Genomic DNA, 19,706 nt, shown 5'->3' with positions numbered 1-19,706 from the left:
TTAAAATTAATGATCGCAAATTCATTTCTTCTTCTGTTTCTGAATGTTGTTTGAATGTTAACTTCGTCTGAATAATGAATAACCCGGCGGCAGTGAAATATAAATAACAAAATCCCTGATCGAAGCGACAGGATCATTTAATTTGTTTATTTGCAATTCCATCGTCTATTTCTTTCTAACAAACCCTCTTTCGATTAGCAAAGCAAACACCACGCCTCTGCTAATTGCAATAAAAGGTTCAATCGAGATACAAAGTTAAACGTCAATATAATATAAAAATTAATCGAGATACAACTTCTTCACCAGATCACCAGAGATATAAGATAACAATACGACCCACAAAACTAAACATCAATTAGCCATCATCAAAGATCAGAGCAGCATTCATCTCTCTCTCTCTCTCTCCCCGTTATCAAAATCACAAGTTAGAAGATGTTTTGGATACCGTCATCACTTCTTCACTCTTTTGCTACTGTTTTTCAATATTGGCCTCGTTCTGGTTGCTTGTGCGGTTAAAGCCATTCCCGAAACTTGCAAGTGCGCTTTTATGGAGCAACTCCAATTCATGAAAATATGGACAAAGCTTGGCATTTGCAGGGCGCTTATTGTCTGATCCCATGCACCTTCTGAAATACTTGTTGATGTTTTCCCATTTCTCCCTGCACTTCCTTCCTGACCGGACGTAGCCCGTTTCATGCATCTTAACAGATATCTCCTCCCATATGCGTCCCCTTGGAGTACCTGCAACGCAAAACTTGTGTTCGAAAGCAGCACGCTGCGTTATGAGGGCCTGTACTTCAGCTTCTGGCCATCTTCTATCCGTTGCATCACAAGAGCTCACCAACATCAGGTCTCTCTGCATGCCATTGTCTGCCTTCCCATTTCCTTCCACGCGTTGGTGATCATATTTAGGTACCACCGATATTAGTATTGGTGCTGCTGTTGGTGCTGGTGCTTGTTCGGGTGCTGTTGCTGCTGATGGTTGGGGGACTTGAATTTCATAGCCCAAATAATTCTGGATAAAGGAAATGAGCGCAAGGTTGCGAGATGTCTCTTGGGCTCTTATCTCCTTATCCCTTTTCAGTCTGTCTAACTCCTGCTGCTTCCAGGCTTCTTCTCTTGCTAATCTCTCTTCCTTCTTTTCTACCATCTCCATTAACTGCTTATGCATCTGCTCTTGCTGCTCCATCACTTTCTTCACCAGACTTCCCAGAAATAGCTCGACCCTTTCAATTTCAAGCCCGTTTCCGCTCCTCGGACTCGTCTTTCTCTTCCGGTTCACGGGTTCTTCACCTTGCGCTTTTAAACACTTGTCACGATCATCATCATGTGGTGATGAACTGAACGAAAATAGACAACACTCTGATTAAAACATAAACCTGACGCCCCCGGGGGACGACCACGGTAAAAATGAGAAATTTAATTTATTTTACATATTTATTTAAAAATAAAAGGAAAATAAAAAAGGAGGTAAAGCCGGGGAAAGGTAACAGCGGCTCGAGCGAGGGCTTTTGGGTTGAGAAGTTGAGAGTAGGTGGGTGAAAACGGAAAGTAAAATAGAGGTAAAAGGCCCTTTAAAACTTGAATTTACGGAGGTCACCAATTTTGTCGGTGGAGTCACGTGCCTACTGCGTGATCATCTCGCATGCCACGTCTGTGGCCATCCCTCTTTTCCTTTTTTGTATTTTGGTCAACAACGGCCACCGACTTCTCTCCTAACTAACATTGGTCAGCTCCGTGCTCCTCGTCGATAATCATGAATGGCTGCCAAAACTGAAAGTGGTGGTGGTGGTGGAAGGGAGGTGAAGAAGGTGCTTAATGCAGTGAATGACCATTACGGAGGTGTGATCGTCCACGTCACTGAGCCCATGGAGCCTGCTACCTTCGTATCCTCTCTTACCTCTTCAATTGCGCATTGGAAGCTGCAGGTATTTACTTCAACCCATCATAATGTCATCGCCAATCTTCATAGGATCGATAGGAGAGAGTGTTTTCGCTATAAGTAAACACTAAATACTTATCTTTTTCTGCTAAAAGCCTAAAAGTAGTCATAAGCGTTTTTAGTTGTTAGAAAAAGGCTTGCATAAGCGGTTCCAAACAGACCCTTAGGTCGGCATAGCCTAGCCCAGCCCAGGTTCATTGGGATTCTTATCGTATATTCTAAGTTTTAACAAAGCATTAATATTTGTGCAGGGAAAGAAGGGTATTTGGATCAAATTGCCAATAGAGCGAGTCAATCTTGTTGAAGCTGCGGTCAAGGTCAAGCTCCTATTCTGTTCATGCTTTTCTTCTTCTTGTTAATGTTAATAATTCAAATGTGTTCTGTATATGTATAGATTACTTATGATATATTGGGCAGGAGTGAATTGCAGGAAGGATTCTGGTACCACCATGCAGAGCCTGATTATTTGATGCTTGTGTATTGGATTCCTCAGTCCCCTCATACTCTTCCCACAAATGCAACACACCGTGTCGGAATTGGTGCCTTTCTTATCAATCAAAACAGAGAGGTATATGCATTTTCTAACACCCCAGCCACCATTATCACTTTTATCTCAAATGTCCATACAGTGCATCTTTCTTTCAATTTGATTTAATTTACTCAAAGTAAGGGAACTCCTCTATCTTTATGTAGTTATAAATCTACAGTTTCCACATCTTGCACGCTTCATTTGTGTGCGTGTGTGTGTTTATGTTCTTTCCATTGAACAGTCATCTGAGTAAGTGGCCAATAATCTTTTAAGATTATGCCTAAAGAGGGAATTTTTCATGTCTATATTAATTTTCTGGACTTGCATAGTCCTACAACTGGCTTATCATGTCTGAAGAGTTACGTGAGATCCATTTATTAATTTTCAGTTAACCATTTTCAGAAGAATGCGCGTTACTTACAATGCTTGATACCTGTCACCACATTTATTGTTTTTCATGATCCTGCTGTCATGGCTAAAACTTTTGGGTTTGTGAAATTTGAACGATAGGTGCTAGTAGTCCAAGAAAAGGGTGGACAATATCGTGGGACAGGTGTGTGGAAGCTCCCTACTGGAGCCGTTGATGAGGTGTGTCATGTGTGCATTCTAACAAGCATTGTTTTCCATTCTCAGATCTTTTGACTTTGGTCTAGTCTAAACCGTATATTGAAAAAATTATCATCTCCCAGGGAGAAGATATCTTTGCAGCTGCTGTCCGAGAAGTGAAGGAAGAAACAGGAGTAAGTAGTTTTCCGACTTACCATGTAGTGAGTGTATATATTAGATTATTAATGTGATTTATCATTTCATGTTTTTTGTTATCCTGTTGTCTCAGATTGACTCAGAGTTTGTGGAAGTTCTTGCATTCAGGTATGAATTTTATGAAGTCCTTGTCTACGAAATTATCAATTCGATGGAGCCATGTGTAAGCTTATAAACTTAAATCCGACTACCTTGTACAATGATTTGCAATTTTTACCTGCGACCATGAACCTACATTCCAACTTAAGTATTTAGGGGGAAGCATGTCATTCACTTAACAAAATTTTATGTGTCTCAGTTCAATATATAGATGAGTTATATCTTCATTGTATTTGAATGTTTAATCCAACTTTTGTAGGTATTTGTGGATTAACAAGAATTCTTAATTTGCTCCAATAAGAGCTATTTTAGGCCATGATATCTTGACTATTACAGGGATTAAAGACTTCTGAACATTCCTTGGACTGCATTATTTTATCAGACCGCAAAAAATGACTGCATTGTGTTAGAAATTTGAGAGACACACCTCATTGCCTTTCTCTAAGTATATAGTACGATTCGCGTTAAGTATTTCTGATGTTGAGTTGTTGGTTCCTTTCCTCTTTTATAATGAAAATTATGTCCTTCTTACCATTCATGTAATTTGCAGACAGAGTCACAAGTCATTCTTTGAGAAGTCAGATTTATTCTTTTTGTGCATGCTACGGCCCCTCTCTTTTGACATCCAGAAGCAGGAACAAGAGATAGAAGCAGCCAAGGTACGAACCCTTTTGTTGAGCTAACAAACTAGAATGGATATAGCTCATCAAGTCATCACCAATTGGTCCAATTTCCTTCCTATTTCACCGTCTGATGTAATCTTTCTGCATTGAACTCCGTTCATACATATTAAGCTTGACCGTAATGCATTTTGCAGTGGATGCCATATGAGGAATATGCAGCACAACCATTTGTGCAAAAGTACGAGCTTCTAAAGTACATGCATGACATATGCAAAGCGAAGATAGATGGCAAGTATTCGGGATTCTCTCCTCTACCCAGTAGAAGTTATTCTCTTCACAAGAGCTACTTGTACTTGAATGGCAGTAAGGCACCCAAGAGGAGGAGTAAACTGTGATCATCGAGGCCCTTGAAATTCCACTAAATTAAAGCTTTTGTATTTTGTACTTTCCCAAATATATCTTGTGTCTTCCATCATCTGTAAAACATACTGATAAAGTCAATGAGAACATTGGAAGAGAGAAAATGGAAAGATGTAGCTCTTGAAGTATATTCATAATGTATTGTAAACTTTGTACTTTCCCAAATATATCTTATTGTGCATTGAAACATTTCTACGTTCGTGACTCTGCTCAAGTCTGTCTGTATTGTAAACTTAATTGCTGTGCGGTATAAATCTTGACTGAGAATAAGAGAAAATGGAAAGATGTAGCTCTTGAAGTATATTCATACAGTTGTTTGTAATGGCTTAAATGCTTACTTTGCAGTGGATGCCATATGAGGAGTACGCAGCCCAACCATTTGTCCCGAAAAACGAGTTTCTGAAATACATCAATGATATATGCAAAACAAAGATGGATGGGCAGTGTTCAGGATTTTCTCCAGTACGTGCATCAAGTTTTTTCTGATTAAAAGGCGAGCTACTTGCTCTTGGCTAAGGCACCCAGGAGAGACGGTGGAGTTTGATCATTGGCGGGTGCTGGAAATTATCGAGCAAGGGAGTTTACTTTGTAATCCAGAAGAAAAAAAAAAATGATTTTCGCCTTTTGTCTTTCTGAAGTGTACGGAAGCAGTGTAACAACCGCCATGTAATCAGAACCATGGTTTAATAACAATTTTAAACAAATTATCTCCGACTCCGAGTCTTTGTCAAGGTTATACTGATAAGGAAACTGGTTCGGTTAAATCTTATTTAAGTTTGGATTGTATTTGAAATTTAAATTTCTGTTTGGTACTCTACTTGAATCCAACATTTTAAATTTAAAAACAATTTTCAAGTTTTAAGTCTTAAAAACTTGTTTGGTAGGATTATTTTCAAAAACTAAATTCATGACTAGATTCATGACTAACTCAAAAATATAGTTTATTCTCTTCCCCCTCCCCTCTCACTCTAAATCTATATCTCTCTTTTCTTCTTTCTATCTCCTCTTTTTTTTTTTTTTATTTTTTATTTTTTATTAATTTTATCTTTTTCGTCTCTTCTTCAATCCGCTCTCTTCATTCTTTCGGTTCTTTCTCTCACTCTTTTTCCTCTCTATCTCGTCTGATCCTCTCTCTTCTTTCTCTTTTCTTCAATTATCTCTTATTTTCTTTCCTCTTCTCTCATCTTTCTCCTTCTTCTACGACCTCATTTTTTTAGATCTCTTTGTCTAGTTTAAGTCGTAAAATTTAAAATTTTAAATCGCAAACCAATCAAGTTTTTGAGTCTTAAAGAAAATTGTTTTCAAAAAATTTTCTTAAAAAATGTTTTGAGAAATGATAAAAAATTTCAAATAGAATACCAAACAAGTCTTAAGAAACTTGTGAAGTTTCAATTGTGTTAGCCATTGTCCATGGAGGATAAACAAAATCAAACCTACCTTGGTCTCCCATGCCCGGTGGGGGGTCTGTAACCGGATCCGTACAAATGACCTTGATGTTGTTGATGACCCATCATCATCATGGTTCTGGACTGCGCCATCCCACCATGCATCCCATTAATATTATCTGCTGCAGCACCATGACCATGCACATGCAACTGCTCTCTCTGATGATCATGATGACATTCATCAAAGTGCCTTCCGTGGCCTGCAGACATTGGAGGCAGATTGTCTGCCCTCCTAATATGGTGCCATTTTCAGTGCCTTCCTATTTTGTGCTGTCACGGTTAAGCCATATCAACATTTTATATTGATTTTTTTATAGAGATAATAAGACAAAAAAAATAGGAATATAAAATATTGACGTCGGTTAATCGTGATCGCACAAATAGGAGGACATGGAGAGGGCACCATAACAGGAGGGCAGACAACCTGCCTCCGCAGACATTCCTGGTCCAGTAACAGTTCTAGCAGCACCAGTACTAGTACTACTAGTCATCTTTTCACCCTCCATCTCTCTAAACTTGTGAAGGTAAACCAAAAGGGTGCGTTTGTTGCACCGGACTATCTGGGATTGGACTAGCCTTAAGAACTAAACTGAATTGCCTTAAACTAGATTAAGCTGGATTAACTTAGTGAAGTGTTTGGTGTAATGTAGGACTAGGAGCAAAATAATGACGAAAAAGAAAAAAAAAACATGATCTGAAACAAAATATTCTCATCTAATGAAAGTGAACACCAACATGAAAGTTTCTGCATAATTAACCAAATTCTTTAATTTGCTATCCCAGAAAAGCATAACTACTGAAATCATTCAATTTGCTCAACCACTCCAAATTGCTCAAAAGCTCTAATATCCCAGAAAAATCAAATCCTTCAATTTGAAATTTCACAGACAACTCACAAATCCAACCCAATTCACAGAATCATTTTCCTAATATATGAGAGTTCATCTCCTTCGTAAGTCCTCTGTTTATTTTCTGCTCAAGTAGTTACTTGAAGATTTGTAGCCGAATAGCTCTTCAATAACAACAACAAATTCCTTCTTAACCTTCCATCAAATACTTTGAAATCCTCTGTAGTTGTAATCCTTCGAGACAAAACCCAGAGTGCCCAACCCAGAACCGTTTATCTTGTTCAAAATTTAGAAACCTAATTAGGGATTCCACTTGGAAGGAAAACCAAATCCAAAAAAAAAACGAATTGAAAACCTAGAAAAATCCAATCCTAGAAAAATCGATTTAAAAACCCAGAAAAATCAATTCAAAAACCCAGAAAAAAGGGAAAATACTTGCAAATCAAGTCTTGCAGACTTGGAGATCTTTTGGACAGACGAGAGGGAGGTGGGGAGAGAGGCAGTGGGAGGGCAAGTTCTCAGGCTTGGGGCGAGGCGAAGCGGGGAAACGGGACTAGCAATCCCCTCCTTCCCGGGGGCTCTCGCTAAGCCCAACTAACTGAGGATTTGGTCGGCACAAGTTCGGCTTAATCTCATTAAACTCAATCCCGACTTGCACCAAACACAGAATAATAATCCTACCCAAATAGTCCAGTCTAGTGAAACTTAAGGTAGCCAAACAAACATATCCTGAGAGGCTCCACGTAGTCCTCGAACCCTCGGCGTGGTCATGGCCCGCAGCAGATCGTCGCCGTTGATGGTCTTCTCTTCTCTCTCTGGCACTTGTCGGAGGCTTATCCGGTGATGAAGCTGATGAACTCCGATATGCACTCCTTCACCGTCTCTTTGGCGTCCTTTGAAATCTTGGCGTTGGCCGGCGAACCGTTCTTCATGATCCTGCTCACGTTTATCGGCAAAAACCTGTCCTGCTTTCTCGCTCCTCCTCCCGAGTCGTTATCCGAGTCAGCCATAAATATATGATGTTAACTTTCTTTACGTGACAGTATACTAGCTAGCAATGAGCCTAGCTATACGAGAGGGCAGAGCTACAAGTGCTCGATCTTTATTCTTTAACTGGCTATTAGGCTATTGGCCATCAAAAGAGGATGGTATTATGGTAAGAACAGGACTTTGGCTGCTGCTAAATTCTTTAGCAGCGAAGTTAAATCCTTATGGTAATACTAATATAATTTGCTAAATTTGCTAGTTGATGCTCTTCGAGAGGGTGGCCTATACTTAAATAGTGGAGTAGTAATGGCTAGCTATAGCTACCTCGGATCTTAGGATGGTATTGTGCTGTGGGAAAAAATTTTAGTTGTGACGGAAACACGGATGGTACTACACAGTTTTTGTATGTGCTAGGAGTGTGACAGTGTCTAGAAGTAAAACTATCTTTTTTTGTATTATCTATTAGGTCCAGTTTTGTATTGGATTTAGAGGGAAGAGGTGTCTTTTGAGAGAAAGAAAAAGACACGAGCTATGTAGCAGATCTATTCGTGTGCAAAAAATTGAAATTGGAGCGTTCTCATTCATCTTTCTAGCTTATTCTTCTTCACACCATCGTTTGATTAATATTGAGCTAGTATATTGTATTACGCTATGACTGATTTTTACAAGAAGAACCTATCCTACACTCTTGATGCGACTGTAATAATCTAAGCCAATAATACAATGTTGACTTGGCTATAATTATTAACTTAGGAAGTTACATAACAATCCGAGGTGTAGGAAAGTTTCACTCCTATAAGAGTTTATAGGTCTTGTGGAAGGGTACTTAAACCCCATCCAACTTGACGAGTTTAATTACAAGTAAATCAAAATCAAAACAATGTAGGGCATTGTACATAAATTTTAGGCTGAGACTTTTTTGCGTCAGCCTTACGTTTTAAGGACATTCCAATTCATCATGCAGTTGCAAGTAGCAGGACAAGGACCCCCACTCCCCCGTGCAATATGCACATACGATGACCGATGATCATGGATCCACTGTTTACATCCATTCAATCATCAAGATTATTTATTTATCTCAAGTCTTTTTCATATTTTTGCTACAATAATCACGATCTATATCAGTATTAAAGGTATAATTTATTTTGTTGAGGAGCCAGTATTCAATTTAAAGGTATGATTAAATGATGCTTTATTTTTTGGAGAAGACAGTATTAAATTTAAAGGTATGATTAAATAGTAAAACAAATTGGAGCATCATGTCCTAATCACACTTCTTAATTTGGTTAACAATCATAACCATCGCAGCTTAAATTGCACATTAATTTGGTTAACCATCAACAAAATAATGAGATGACCTGTCAGTTCGCAATTTATATGTAGGACTCAACTTACACAATATGATTTTTGTGGCACTATTTGCACATTTAAATATCAAATTATTAAGTAAAATATGTATATCACATATATATATATGTGTGTGTGTGTGTATATATATATAGCTGTAATCTATATAATAATTTGAAGCGCAAGACCTTGTATTTGTTTAAAACCGGCAGAGGAAAACAAATGATCTAAAGTCACAATAAGGACGGAAGTGATGCAACAAAATGCAATTCATGACAAAGACATTTTTATTCATAAATTTCGTGTAACTTACAACCACTAAGGAGTAACTTTCAAGAGTCATTTAAATCCCATAATATTTATTTTGAAAGAAAAAGAAAATAAAATTATTGTGGCTGTCAAAATTTTAGGAATATATCTTTTGAGTTAGAAACAAATTAAAAGGTTTCTAAAACGCATCTAAATATTTTAGAATTTACGCAATCTTGATGTTGATTACATCAACATCAGCATCATCAGAGGCAACACAAGAATTACAAATAAATTCTTTGCATTCTCAGTCTTTGCTTCATTCTCTAATCTCCAGGTTAATTACTTTCTTTCACTGAAATAAGAAATCACTTTTCATTTTTGGAAATTTGATGTACGAGAAATGCTAAGAGGAATATCTCAAAGTGAGACTCTTTATCAACTTTCTGTCACCTCATATTTTTTGCACAATATTTTATAAAATTGACATTAAACTGTAGGATGGCAGAGAGTATGAAGAGTTCCATGTTTTAAAGAGTCCCCTTAGCATTTCTCTTATGTGTTTACATGCTTGGGAAGGTTGTTCAACGATAACAAACAACTGACAATTTCAGTTAACAGTCTCCCAACAATGTGAGAATATTAATGTTATTTTGAGGCAAATAGAAGTTTATTCCTATCAACGTGCATGGCTCTACCTGTGAACGTGAGACTAATTCAGCTATAGCCTATACATATATATACTCATATCATAGCGCAGATTTGTTGGGTTGCAAAGTAAGTATAATGATCACCCACCCAAACAGAAAATTTGTTTTCATTTATTTAATTTTCTTAGTTTGCTAAAACGAATACAAGTTTATGTATTGGATCTAAGATTTCTCCGATCGATTAAACTTAGGTTAAAGTTCCCCAACCTTTTGATCATTTTCAGGAGTTTGCCTTACTTCCAAGTTGATGACTGCTGAGACGTACGTGTGTGTTGCTTAATTAATTAAATTAATCTTAGTAAATGGATTTTGTTTTGTGCTTAAAATCTGATTAACAAAAGAATACGTAGAAGATAAGGGTAGGCTACCAACCAACAAATTAACTTCCCGTCCACCTCTCCTACTTCTTCTGCCCTTCTACACCTTAACCTTTCATGTATTATGTATGTAAGGTCGTTAAGACAGATATACCCTCCATTTCGTCTTGCTTTGAATAACCTTTTGTTCTGTTTGGGTGGCAGTAACTTCATTACTCAAATGACCAAAAACCACAACCTTTTTGGGTGTTGGTATGCTATCCACGAGGTTGATGCAATATGCATGCATAGAGATCTGCCTATTTAGAGGGCAAAAGGGTAACTCTATCAGGATGTAGGTAGGAGACAAGGACTGCGAAGGTACGTAATATAAACCAGTTATTGAGGGCATTATGTGGGCGAGGGCATTAGCTATCTATAAAACCAAAACCAAGGGAGGAGGGCTGATGATCAACTCACGTAAAGGAAACACAAAGAAGATGAGCCACTACAATATTTGCGGCTGCAACAAGCTTGTCAAGATGAGCTACATCATTTTATTCAACTTGTTGATCATCGGCAGCAGCCTCATAACGCGATCAATTTCAACCGCGATGGAGGATATTAGTGATGAAATGAATAACGACCTGTTAGAGCAGCTCATGTCCAGCCAAGAAGATATGATGCAGGTTGCTGGATATGGAGAAGAAAAGCTTTCCACCGTCCTTATTACAGGCTCAGTCCATTGCGAGCAGGCTTGTATTAATCGTAATAATTTGAATAGTTTGCATTCTGATCAAACTGATCGTGATCATCAGCTTCATCGTCATGCATGGCCTCTATCAGGTTTGTATCTTAATTATATACTTGAATCATGCTTAACAATCCTGATAGGTCTATATATCTACATACGAATCTAAATATAAATGTTTCCAGCATATATAGATTAATTTCCTACGTCATGCAGCTAATTGCGTACGTGCTCACGTGCTGTTGTTTTTGTCTCTTCCATTGTGTGACAAATATTAACTGTTTATTGTTAAACTTCATACACTCATTATATATCACCAGCTATATACATGGCAACAATTTAGACTAGCGAGTACAGCTCCCTTTTCGTCCTTTAATTTTCTCTTAGATATATCCTTATTAGTTCATAATCTTAGATTAATCACATAAGCCGAGGAATCCAAGTTCAGCGTGTCAATAATTTGTATGTTTGTGAGTTTAAACTTTAGGATTATGAATTAAGAATGAGTTACAGGAAAAAGTTTATGGTAAAATCTGGCGGGTTTGAACTGAAATCGATCTGAGTTCAACTTGATATAGGATAGGATTATGAAACTAAAATTTGAATTAAGAGGTCTCCCAAGAGTTCTTCCCATCAAACACGATATTATATATGTAGCCACCACCTTCGTTATGTTTTGATGAAGACTTTCTCAATATACACACACACTGTGTCTCTCTCTCTCTCTTTCTCTGTCTCTCTCCCCTGCGAATAACTGCTCTTTAAAGCAATCACCTGACATTTTGATGTTCACGTTGGGCTAGTGAAAATCCTCTCCTTCTCCTAATTGATTTGGACATATAACATAGTTAATGGATTTCTCTAGGGACAAATATTCATTCGAGCTTTCCGAAAATACCCTATAATATATACACACACACACACACACACACACTTATACAAATTATGCCAGTACAATATACTGTCATCCAACAACTATATATGGACCTTACAGAAAGAAATTCACGATTAACTTTATAACGCTAATTAATCTAAACTTTATTTGACTTAGATGAAAAGCAAAAACGTTGCTTTACACATTTTATGGTATTTTTTTAATTCGGGGATATAATTGTATCGAAAACAACCATTCAGCTCAAAAAAAAAAAAAAAAAAGTGAAAGCGCTATCCTTGGCTCAATGAGATAGAATGATGTAATTAAGTCATGTTATGATAATTTAATTTACAATTTCAATTAATTCTAATATTCCTTTTCCTATTAACTGCAAAATCATTGGTCAAAATCTACAGGTGCTTTGGTGTCTGTCAATTGCCGTGTTAGTGGGAGAAGAAGAAAATCCAGTTTGGCACAAAGCGTCACAGATGAATTCGGGGAGTTCATGATTGATCTTCCTTCCAATCTACATGCAATTCCCAACTTGGACAAAACATGTTGTGTTAGAGTACTTGGGATACCAAAGAACGCACAATGCCGACCAGCTTCTGTCAGGAGGCACAAGGGACTCAAACTATCGTCGGTTGGTAATGGCATCCGAACCTACACCGCCGGAAGGATAAGGTTCCAGCATTTGACCTCTAAACCTTCACAAGCATGCGTTGAGGAAGCAAGCAACAATCAGATATGATCATACAGATCCATTGCATATTAGACTGGGATCCTGGATGGCGCTGCAGTCACGGCATTGAGATGGAAGGGTTTGAACTCATCATACTGATATGTATATACGTTTATAGGAAAAGTGCGAAGACAGATTCATCCACTTAAAAATAACAAAAAGAGGAAGTATAGCAACACTGAGATGCAGGGGTTTGAACCAATTCTACTCATCGGATGTGCAGTATTAGCATAATGACATATATCATGTATGTAAATGCTTCGGGAGATGAATATCATATGATATAAGATATGCGAATTGAGAGGTGTGATCTTAATCAGTCTCAAGGTTTTACCTACATTTTTATAGCTTTAAAATAAGGCTAATTAATGTCATGTGAAAATCCCAAAAGACATTTTGAATACAGAAATCATGTCCTAAATGGGAATTAGGCAGGACTAAACACACTTCTGCTCAGCTCCAGAAGTAATGTATCTTGCAACATCAGCACAGCAGGTCAACTTATCGGCTTTCTCTTCAGGGATTTCAATGGAGAATTCTTCCTCAAACGCCATTACGAGCTCCACCCTGTCTAAACTATCCAGGCTTAAGTCCTTTTGGAAATCAGCTGTTTCAGTAACCTGTAGAGAGGGATCAAATCTAATAACCACTTAACATGATGTCCTCTAATGACAGAGAAACCAATTGAACATAAACAGTAGGAATGAAATAAGATGACTACCTTAGATGCATCAATTTTGTCAAATTTCTTCACCAATTTAATAACTCGGTCCTTTATTTGATCAGCGCCGGCACCTGCTGCTGCACACATGTGGCGGCTCAGAGATTTGATCAAATGTCCTCTCTCGGTGGGCAAACATTTGTCGGCTGAACTCCCTACCCTCACATGCCACAAGATGGAATTCCTAATGCTTTGCATGTTGGAAAGATCTGAAATTGAAATGCAGAAAGCATCAAGATTGTGACAATTTGAGACATCAACATGTAAGGATTAAGGAATGTAGAATTAGGGGTGGGAGAATCGAACTCGGGACCTACGAGCAGAACAAATACTCTTAAGCTACAAGCTTCTAGCTTTAGATTTCTTTCTCTGAGAAAGTACATCTGGGCTATGAAACTTTAATTGCAGGATTTTGAACAATAACTCAAATCCGCCTGATGTTTTTCTACAAATCCAAACGCTACTTTGCATTATTAATCCTTCCTAGAACTTGATTAGTTAAAAGTAGACTGCTTTTATCAAAGAAAACGGAAGAGTATGGGGACGACAAAGCCCAACAGCATTTCAATTTTAAACCCAGCAAATGATTTGAACCATAACCAGCAATCAAAATCCAGAGAATAAAACAAGAAAAAGCATAAACAGTGAATTGAAGTGGAGAAGGGACAGAACATACGATGAAACAAAGCAGACTCGCGAGGCTGCCGCTCTAGTTCGCTATCGGTTTGTTCGGAGATCGCACGCCACTTTTCCCGATTTTCAGGTTGCTTTACGAGGTGGAGGCCTCTTGTCTAGAAATTAGGGGACGACGAGATAGGCCCACCGGCGGCGATTGGACCTATCCTATGTGACCCTTTGGAGCCTGGTTAATCTATGTCAAAAAGCCCAACCTAACCCAGCCCAACACGCTCTCTCTCGCTTCTATTTTTTTTCTACTAAGACACGAACTCTACATTCGTTCTTTAACTTTCAAGAGGTAATATTCAAAATTATTCTGATCAACGATATTCAAACTCAAAGTGAAAGTGAATGATTATGTTATCCTAATCAAGTGATTTTATTCACATTTGCGTCCTTTTTGTTTTTACTTCTGAGCAACAATTTTATTTCTACATATATGCATTGGTAATTTTAATCTAATGGAAGAGAAAAGTCCATTCCCCAAACTCAAAGGAAAGAAACCCACTTTACCCCAAAAAAAAAAAAAAAAAACCCAAAATGAAAACCAAAACAAAATTATTTGTTGATTTTATAAAACGGTTTGATGATTAAAGAGTGTCGTCAACTCAAAGTGTTGTGGGAAGTGAGTTTTGGGAGGGAGAGAAAGACTTAGATTAAAGGTAAAAGAATGTAAAAGTGATAAAGGAACTCATTAAGTTGTTAATGTATAACCGTTAAAATCTATTTAATTTGATATAAGCATAATACAAAGAGGAGAATGACCATGATAATATGGCATAAGGGAAAAAATCAACTAAATAAATCTTAATGAGCATTAACAATCTAATAAATTGATTTGTTCCTTATTAAAAGGAGTTTGTAAAAATATATATGATGACGTGAAAAACATTTCCCTCATTAAACCAACAACATGATTGGAGTAGCATTCCATCTTCCAAACTCATCGGAGATTATTACTGCTTCTTTCATTATACCAATTTACCTTTACCATTACCATTACTCATCAATCAATTAATTTCCATTCCCTTCGTTTTTTCACTTTTCTTCTTTTCCATCTGCCCGCCCTGCCCCACCCTTCCCTTTGTGTTTGTTGCTGATAATCTAATAATTTAATAATCTCTCTCTCTCTCTCTCTCCCCCCTCTTTCTCCTCTCTTCCCTTCCCCTTCCTTCTCTCTCGTTCTCTCCCTATATTATATATAAAAACGGGGTTGTCTTTGTGGGGCTCTTTTTTAGAGTTTTGACGCCCAATCAATCAAATTTGTGAGCTTTGTGGGATTTAAGGTTTCATCATATGAGATTGGATTCCAATTCTGCAAAGTGGGTATTATTATGCATCAGTAATTTCGTTCTCGTCGGTTGGTGCTTGTTGCTAGCGGAGGTCATATCCAAGCAATCGGGATGGGGAATGTGAATGGGAGAGAAGATGAGGATGGAAGCCCCTCAGCGGCCGAGGAAGATAGCGGTGCCGCCGCAGCTTGCAGGAGGGCCCTGCCCACGGCGCCCGTCTTGTTGATGGGTCCGCTGAGTTGATGGGTCAATCGCCTCCTCATAGCCCTAGGGCCACTCACTCCCCTTTGATGTTCACTCCCCAAGTCAGTTCCTTTTTTCTCTCCTCATCTGTTTCCTCATGTCACTTGTTTTCAAGGTTTTTTGCTTTTCTTAATTTTTCCACGGAGATTCAGATTTTACCCAACTGCCATCGAATTGCTTTTTTCGTAGAATTGGGGGCCTTTATGATTCAGCTTAGAATTGCTTGTGTGAATTATGCTGTGCAATTGTTCTTTCCTTTTTATTGATATCTTGCTGAGAGGCGGCCAAATCGTACAATTTCTAGTCTGTATTTTGGATCATTGTATTACCAAAAACAGAGATTTGACTTGTGGTTCTCCTTGAGGGTCTGAATTTCGGAGCGTTGTAGGGGCAGAAACTGAAAAATGAGTGGTCAATCGTTGGGAGACATTGAGCGAAACCAAGTAGTAAACTTTGATTCCGACATCCTTCCTCCTCCTCCTCCAATTCTGAAATTGGGATATCAGGTTTACATGAATCTGTCTCTTGGTGCAATACAAACACTTAAAGTTTTAATGCTAAGATCCTTTAGAAATACCATTGTGCACCAACCCATTGGTAATCTGCCTTCTGCTCAAGTATATATGATAAGCTCGGTCAACTCCCTGAAAACGTTTTCCTTGCTTGTAGCCTTGCCAGTTACCCAAGCTGATGTATTTTCTTATTTGTTGATCTACGGCGATCCATAAGTTTCTTCCTCTTGTTCAATTATTATTATCATCTTCTTTTTCCAGGTCCCTGTCGTCCCCTTACAAAGACCAGATGAGATACAAATTCCAAACAGCTCGTGGATGCAAACGTCAGGGTTTGAAGACATGTGCTGTGAGCAAGGAATTCCAACTATGATTACATGGAGCTATGGTGGGAAGGATGTAGCTGTGGAGGGATCATGGGATAATTGGAAGACAAGGTTCCTGAAAATAAAAGAAAGAATAATAAGTATTCTAGATTATGAATATAGTTTGCACTATGTGAACTCTTGCCTAAGTTCTTTATTCTATCCTGTTTTTCAGATTGGCCTTGCAGAGATCAGGGAAGGACTTCACTATTATGAAGGTACTGCCATCCGGTGTTTACCAATATAGGTTTATTGTTGATGGGAAGTGGAGATGTTCTCCTGACTTGCCCTTGACCCAAGATGATGCTGGCAATTCTTACAACCTTTTGGACTTGCAGGTAATGATTGTCATCTCTTCTTAGGTTGATACATGTTTTGAATGAGTGTGACAATCCCATTACAGCAGCTCATAACTGTTTATAATCCCAACCTGAAAGTAGTATAACCTTCTTTTAGGATTGAACAAGGGATTGTTTGGTGTTTATTATAATATCATCATTCAGGAACTGTATTCATCTGAATTTGTTAAAGCATTTGGATATCCTTTTTTAGCTTAATACTGTTTATGCTTTTTGTTCCAGTCTGAACTTAATTCTGTTTATGTAAGTCCTACTTTTTCATGATTTTGATTTCCATTAACTATTCAATGATGATAGTCGATTGTGTGGACTAGGGAATAACAGTTATATTGTGTTGATGATATTTCTCGTATTCATGCAACCGATATTTCATATTCAATAGTCCATAGTGCATACATATAAGCTTTCCTTTTATACGTACCATTCAAGTTGTCCTGTCATTAGAGTCTAATTTCTTCAGTAACAATATTGTGTTGTTATATATGTGTTTTGAAAGCGTCTGTATTTAATACCTTCACCATGCTTAGCTGTTAAATTCATGTTTACATTTTAGGTAGACTGCTTTTTCACCTCCATTGCATATCTAATTTCTGTTCATAAAGCTCTCTATCTAAATTTCTGTTTTTAAGCCCGTGCAAAGCTGTCTGCAAAAGAGAAATTTGCATTGAGCCCAATTAAGTAGATCAGGTTGGACTTAAGGTCAGCCTCTAACTTGAAACACGTTGATACAAGACAAAAACCAGGGATTCCCTATATCTAGTATGACTCCTACCAAATTGTGAAAGCCTCCTGAAACCTATATTCAACCCTAATCGAGATGGGGAAGACTAGGTCTCTGTTGAAAGACTAAATGATATTTCATAAGGTCCTGTTCAGGTAGCCTTTGTCTTTTCCAGTGAGCTGTAACGATCCCCTTCTTTCATGTGTTGGTTTGGATATTACATAGAGAGTGGGCAATTAAAGTTATTGTATATAGTACTAATAAGAGAAGGATCAAATTACAGCTGATTAAAACTTCTTTCTGTGCACCTCTCTACTTTGAGTTAAACTTGGGGACGATTAGAAATTTATATGCCGCGATTAAAAACGAAGTGCTCTAAATGATAATTTTGTTATTGTTTTAATGTTGGAAAAGAGCGTGAGTTTATGGATCAGACTAAAATGACATTTCAGTTGATGTAAATTTAGCACTTTTTTTCGTATGTGTGTGTATGAGAGATTATTGAAATTGCACATTTGTATGAGGATTTTTAATCAATAGGTTGTGTTAAACTTTTCTTATATATTTTTCTAAATTAGTGCCGTCAGTTGTAATTCTCTATAGTGGCATAATGGATACATGTAACATGCAACAGAATGCGTCGTATTTTCTGGGTTGCCTGGGTCTTGACCTTTGGTTTTAAGTACGAGCGTATAGAATTGTTTGAAAACTGGGCTTGGATGTGTGAGTCCTATAAGCTGATTGATATTGTTGGATTCTTCTGCAGGATTACGTCCCAGAAGACATCGGAAGCATTTCTGGTTTTGAACCTCCCCAGTCGCCAGACTCAAGTTATAACAACCTGCAGCTTGGATCTGAAGATTTCGCGAAGGAGCCCCCATTGGTTCCTCCACACCTACAAATGACACTGCTGAATGCACCTTCATCTTACATGGAGATGCCGCCTCCTTTGTCGAGACCTCAACATGTGGTACTCAATCATCTGTACATGCAGAGAGGGAAGAGTGGTCCATCTGTGGTGGCACTCGGGACAACAGAGAGGTTTATAGCGAAGTATGTTACAGTGGTTCTCTACAAGTCTTTGCAGAGATAAGAAAACACACACACAAAGTGTCTGTCTGGACTCCACGGTTCCCATTATGTAGTTAGTTTTATATCAATTTCAAAGTCAAATGCCATTTCCATGGCGTCGGTTTATGTTCAGGAAGGATTTGTCAGGTGAAACTTAAAGATTGTATTTTCACACCATTCCATTGCTTAATGACCATTGATCCATCCGCTTTTGCATTCTTGCACTTGCACTTATTGGCTGTTTGTTTCTCTTCAGTTGTTGTACAAGAAAAAAAGGTGAAAGAATGAACTTTGTTGACAACTGTTGTCGCCCTATCTGCATTTTCTCTAATTTGTCTGATCCCCATTTCCCAAACCTGCCAAGGTCGAAGGGATAAATTTTCTGTGTCTAATTCATTTGCTGCCAATATAACAAACTTTTGCTCACAACATGTGGAAAGATCAATGTATTTGTAAACACAAATTTATGCAACAAATAAAAAAAGAATACGTGACAAAATAAATTTTGTATTACTGAAAGTTTAGGTTTGCAATATGCGATACAATTTTTCAATACTCTAATTTGATCTGGGGTTGTATGGGTAGAGATGTTGATCCAATGGTCGCAGTGACTTGATCTCGAACCTACGAATGATGCAAGGATTTAGCTTGTTGTGATGGATGACCCGGCACATGTAGTGGTGTTTGATGGTTTTTCATGGGTATGGCGAGGAATGCAGAGAGCTTTATGAGTGTTCTGAACCAATGAAAGCCGCAAGAGTTTGGCTTGTAGCGATAGAGGAACCGGCATGTGTAGTGGTGCTTGATGGTTCTTCGCAAGTATGGTGACAAATGCAGAGAGCTTTCTGAGTCTCTTGAGCGTTTGGGAGTTTGAGCGTCTGAGTGTGAGGATGTATGTGTGTGGACTTGCTTCCTTTCCCCTCCTTCACTTATGAATGAGTGCCTAGTATTTATACGCAAAAAATTGGATTTGGTTTATTCTTTGCCTAGAATTAATTTGATCAAATTAGGGTTATTTTGTCCCGTTTGTACTTAATTATGATTTGTTTGCCAGATATCAACATGTGTCATTCTTGATAACTCGTCAGACTTTGAGAGTCGCACACTATGTGTGCAATTT

At 38.0% G+C, this 19,706-nt stretch overlaps 5 protein-coding genes across 7 annotated transcripts; 3 read left to right on the top strand and 2 right to left on the bottom strand.

Annotated features, from left to right (window-relative positions):
- Positions 1-469: 469 nt before the first annotated feature.
- Positions 470-1,664, bottom strand: LOC103963772 (trihelix transcription factor GTL1). The gene is made up of 2 exons (XM_009376627.2): positions 1,630-1,664; positions 470-1,340 (listed from the first exon to the last, which is right to left on the bottom strand). The coding sequence occupies exons 1-2, from the start codon at positions 1,662-1,664 to the stop codon at positions 470-472; spliced, it is 906 nt and encodes a 301-aa protein (XP_009374902.2).
- A 23-nt stretch (positions 1,665-1,687) lies between these two features.
- On the top strand, positions 1,688-4,678 carry LOC103963726 (nudix hydrolase 2). Of its 2 annotated transcripts, XM_048590944.1 has the most exons (9): positions 1,688-1,928; positions 2,194-2,259; positions 2,373-2,510; positions 2,982-3,059; positions 3,161-3,211; positions 3,307-3,341; positions 3,883-3,991; positions 4,150-4,352; positions 4,464-4,678. In XM_048590944.1, exons 1-8 carry the CDS (start codon positions 1,761-1,763, stop codon positions 4,348-4,350), a joined length of 846 nt encoding a protein of 281 aa, XP_048446901.1. In that variant the 5' UTR covers positions 1,688-1,760; the 3' UTR covers positions 4,351-4,352; positions 4,464-4,678. The 2 variants fall into 2 exon arrangements, with proteins under 2 accessions (XP_048446901.1, XP_009374854.1); XM_009376579.3 differs by having other exon boundaries at positions 1,689-1,928; positions 4,150-4,678.
- Positions 4,679-10,713: 6,035 nt separating this feature from the next.
- Positions 10,714-12,963, top strand: LOC103963728. The gene is made up of 2 exons (XM_009376582.3): positions 10,714-11,103; positions 12,299-12,963. Exons 1-2 carry the CDS (start codon positions 10,725-10,727, stop codon positions 12,631-12,633), a joined length of 714 nt encoding a protein of 237 aa, XP_009374857.2. The 5' UTR covers positions 10,714-10,724; the 3' UTR covers positions 12,634-12,963.
- On the bottom strand, positions 12,888-14,177 carry LOC103963727 (acyl carrier protein 3, mitochondrial). 2 transcript variants are annotated; one of them, XM_048591155.1, is made up of 4 exons: positions 14,022-14,106; positions 13,663-13,790; positions 13,346-13,554; positions 12,888-13,244 (listed from the first exon to the last, which is right to left on the bottom strand). In XM_048591155.1, exons 3-4 carry the CDS (start codon positions 13,541-13,543, stop codon positions 13,062-13,064), a joined length of 381 nt encoding a protein of 126 aa, XP_048447112.1. In that variant the 5' UTR covers positions 13,544-13,554; positions 13,663-13,790; positions 14,022-14,106; the 3' UTR covers positions 12,888-13,061. The 2 variants fall into 2 exon arrangements, with proteins under 2 accessions (XP_048447112.1, XP_009374856.1); XM_009376581.2 differs by lacking the exon at positions 13,663-13,790 and having other exon boundaries at positions 14,022-14,177.
- Positions 14,178-15,148: 971 nt separating this feature from the next.
- LOC103963729 (SNF1-related protein kinase regulatory subunit beta-2) lies at positions 15,149-18,802 on the top strand. The gene is given in 5 exon segments (XM_009376583.3): positions 15,149-15,537; positions 15,540-15,620; positions 16,332-16,507; positions 16,611-16,773; positions 18,282-18,802. Coding segments are annotated over 5 exon segments (858 nt in total). The 5' UTR covers positions 15,149-15,426; the 3' UTR covers positions 18,609-18,802.
- The last annotated feature ends 904 nt before the right edge of the window (positions 18,803-19,706 follow it).

This window comes from the organism of the source record quoted next, unplaced genomic scaffold, assembly GCF_019419815.1.
Source record: "Pyrus x bretschneideri cultivar Hongxiangsu unplaced genomic scaffold, Pyrus_bretschneideri_v1 Contig33, whole genome shotgun sequence".
Classification (NCBI taxonomy): domain Eukaryota; kingdom Viridiplantae; phylum Streptophyta; class Magnoliopsida; order Rosales; family Rosaceae; genus Pyrus; species Pyrus x bretschneideri.
The sequence above is the reverse complement of the archived record's forward strand: the minus strand, read 5'-3'. Positions and strand labels throughout refer to the sequence as shown.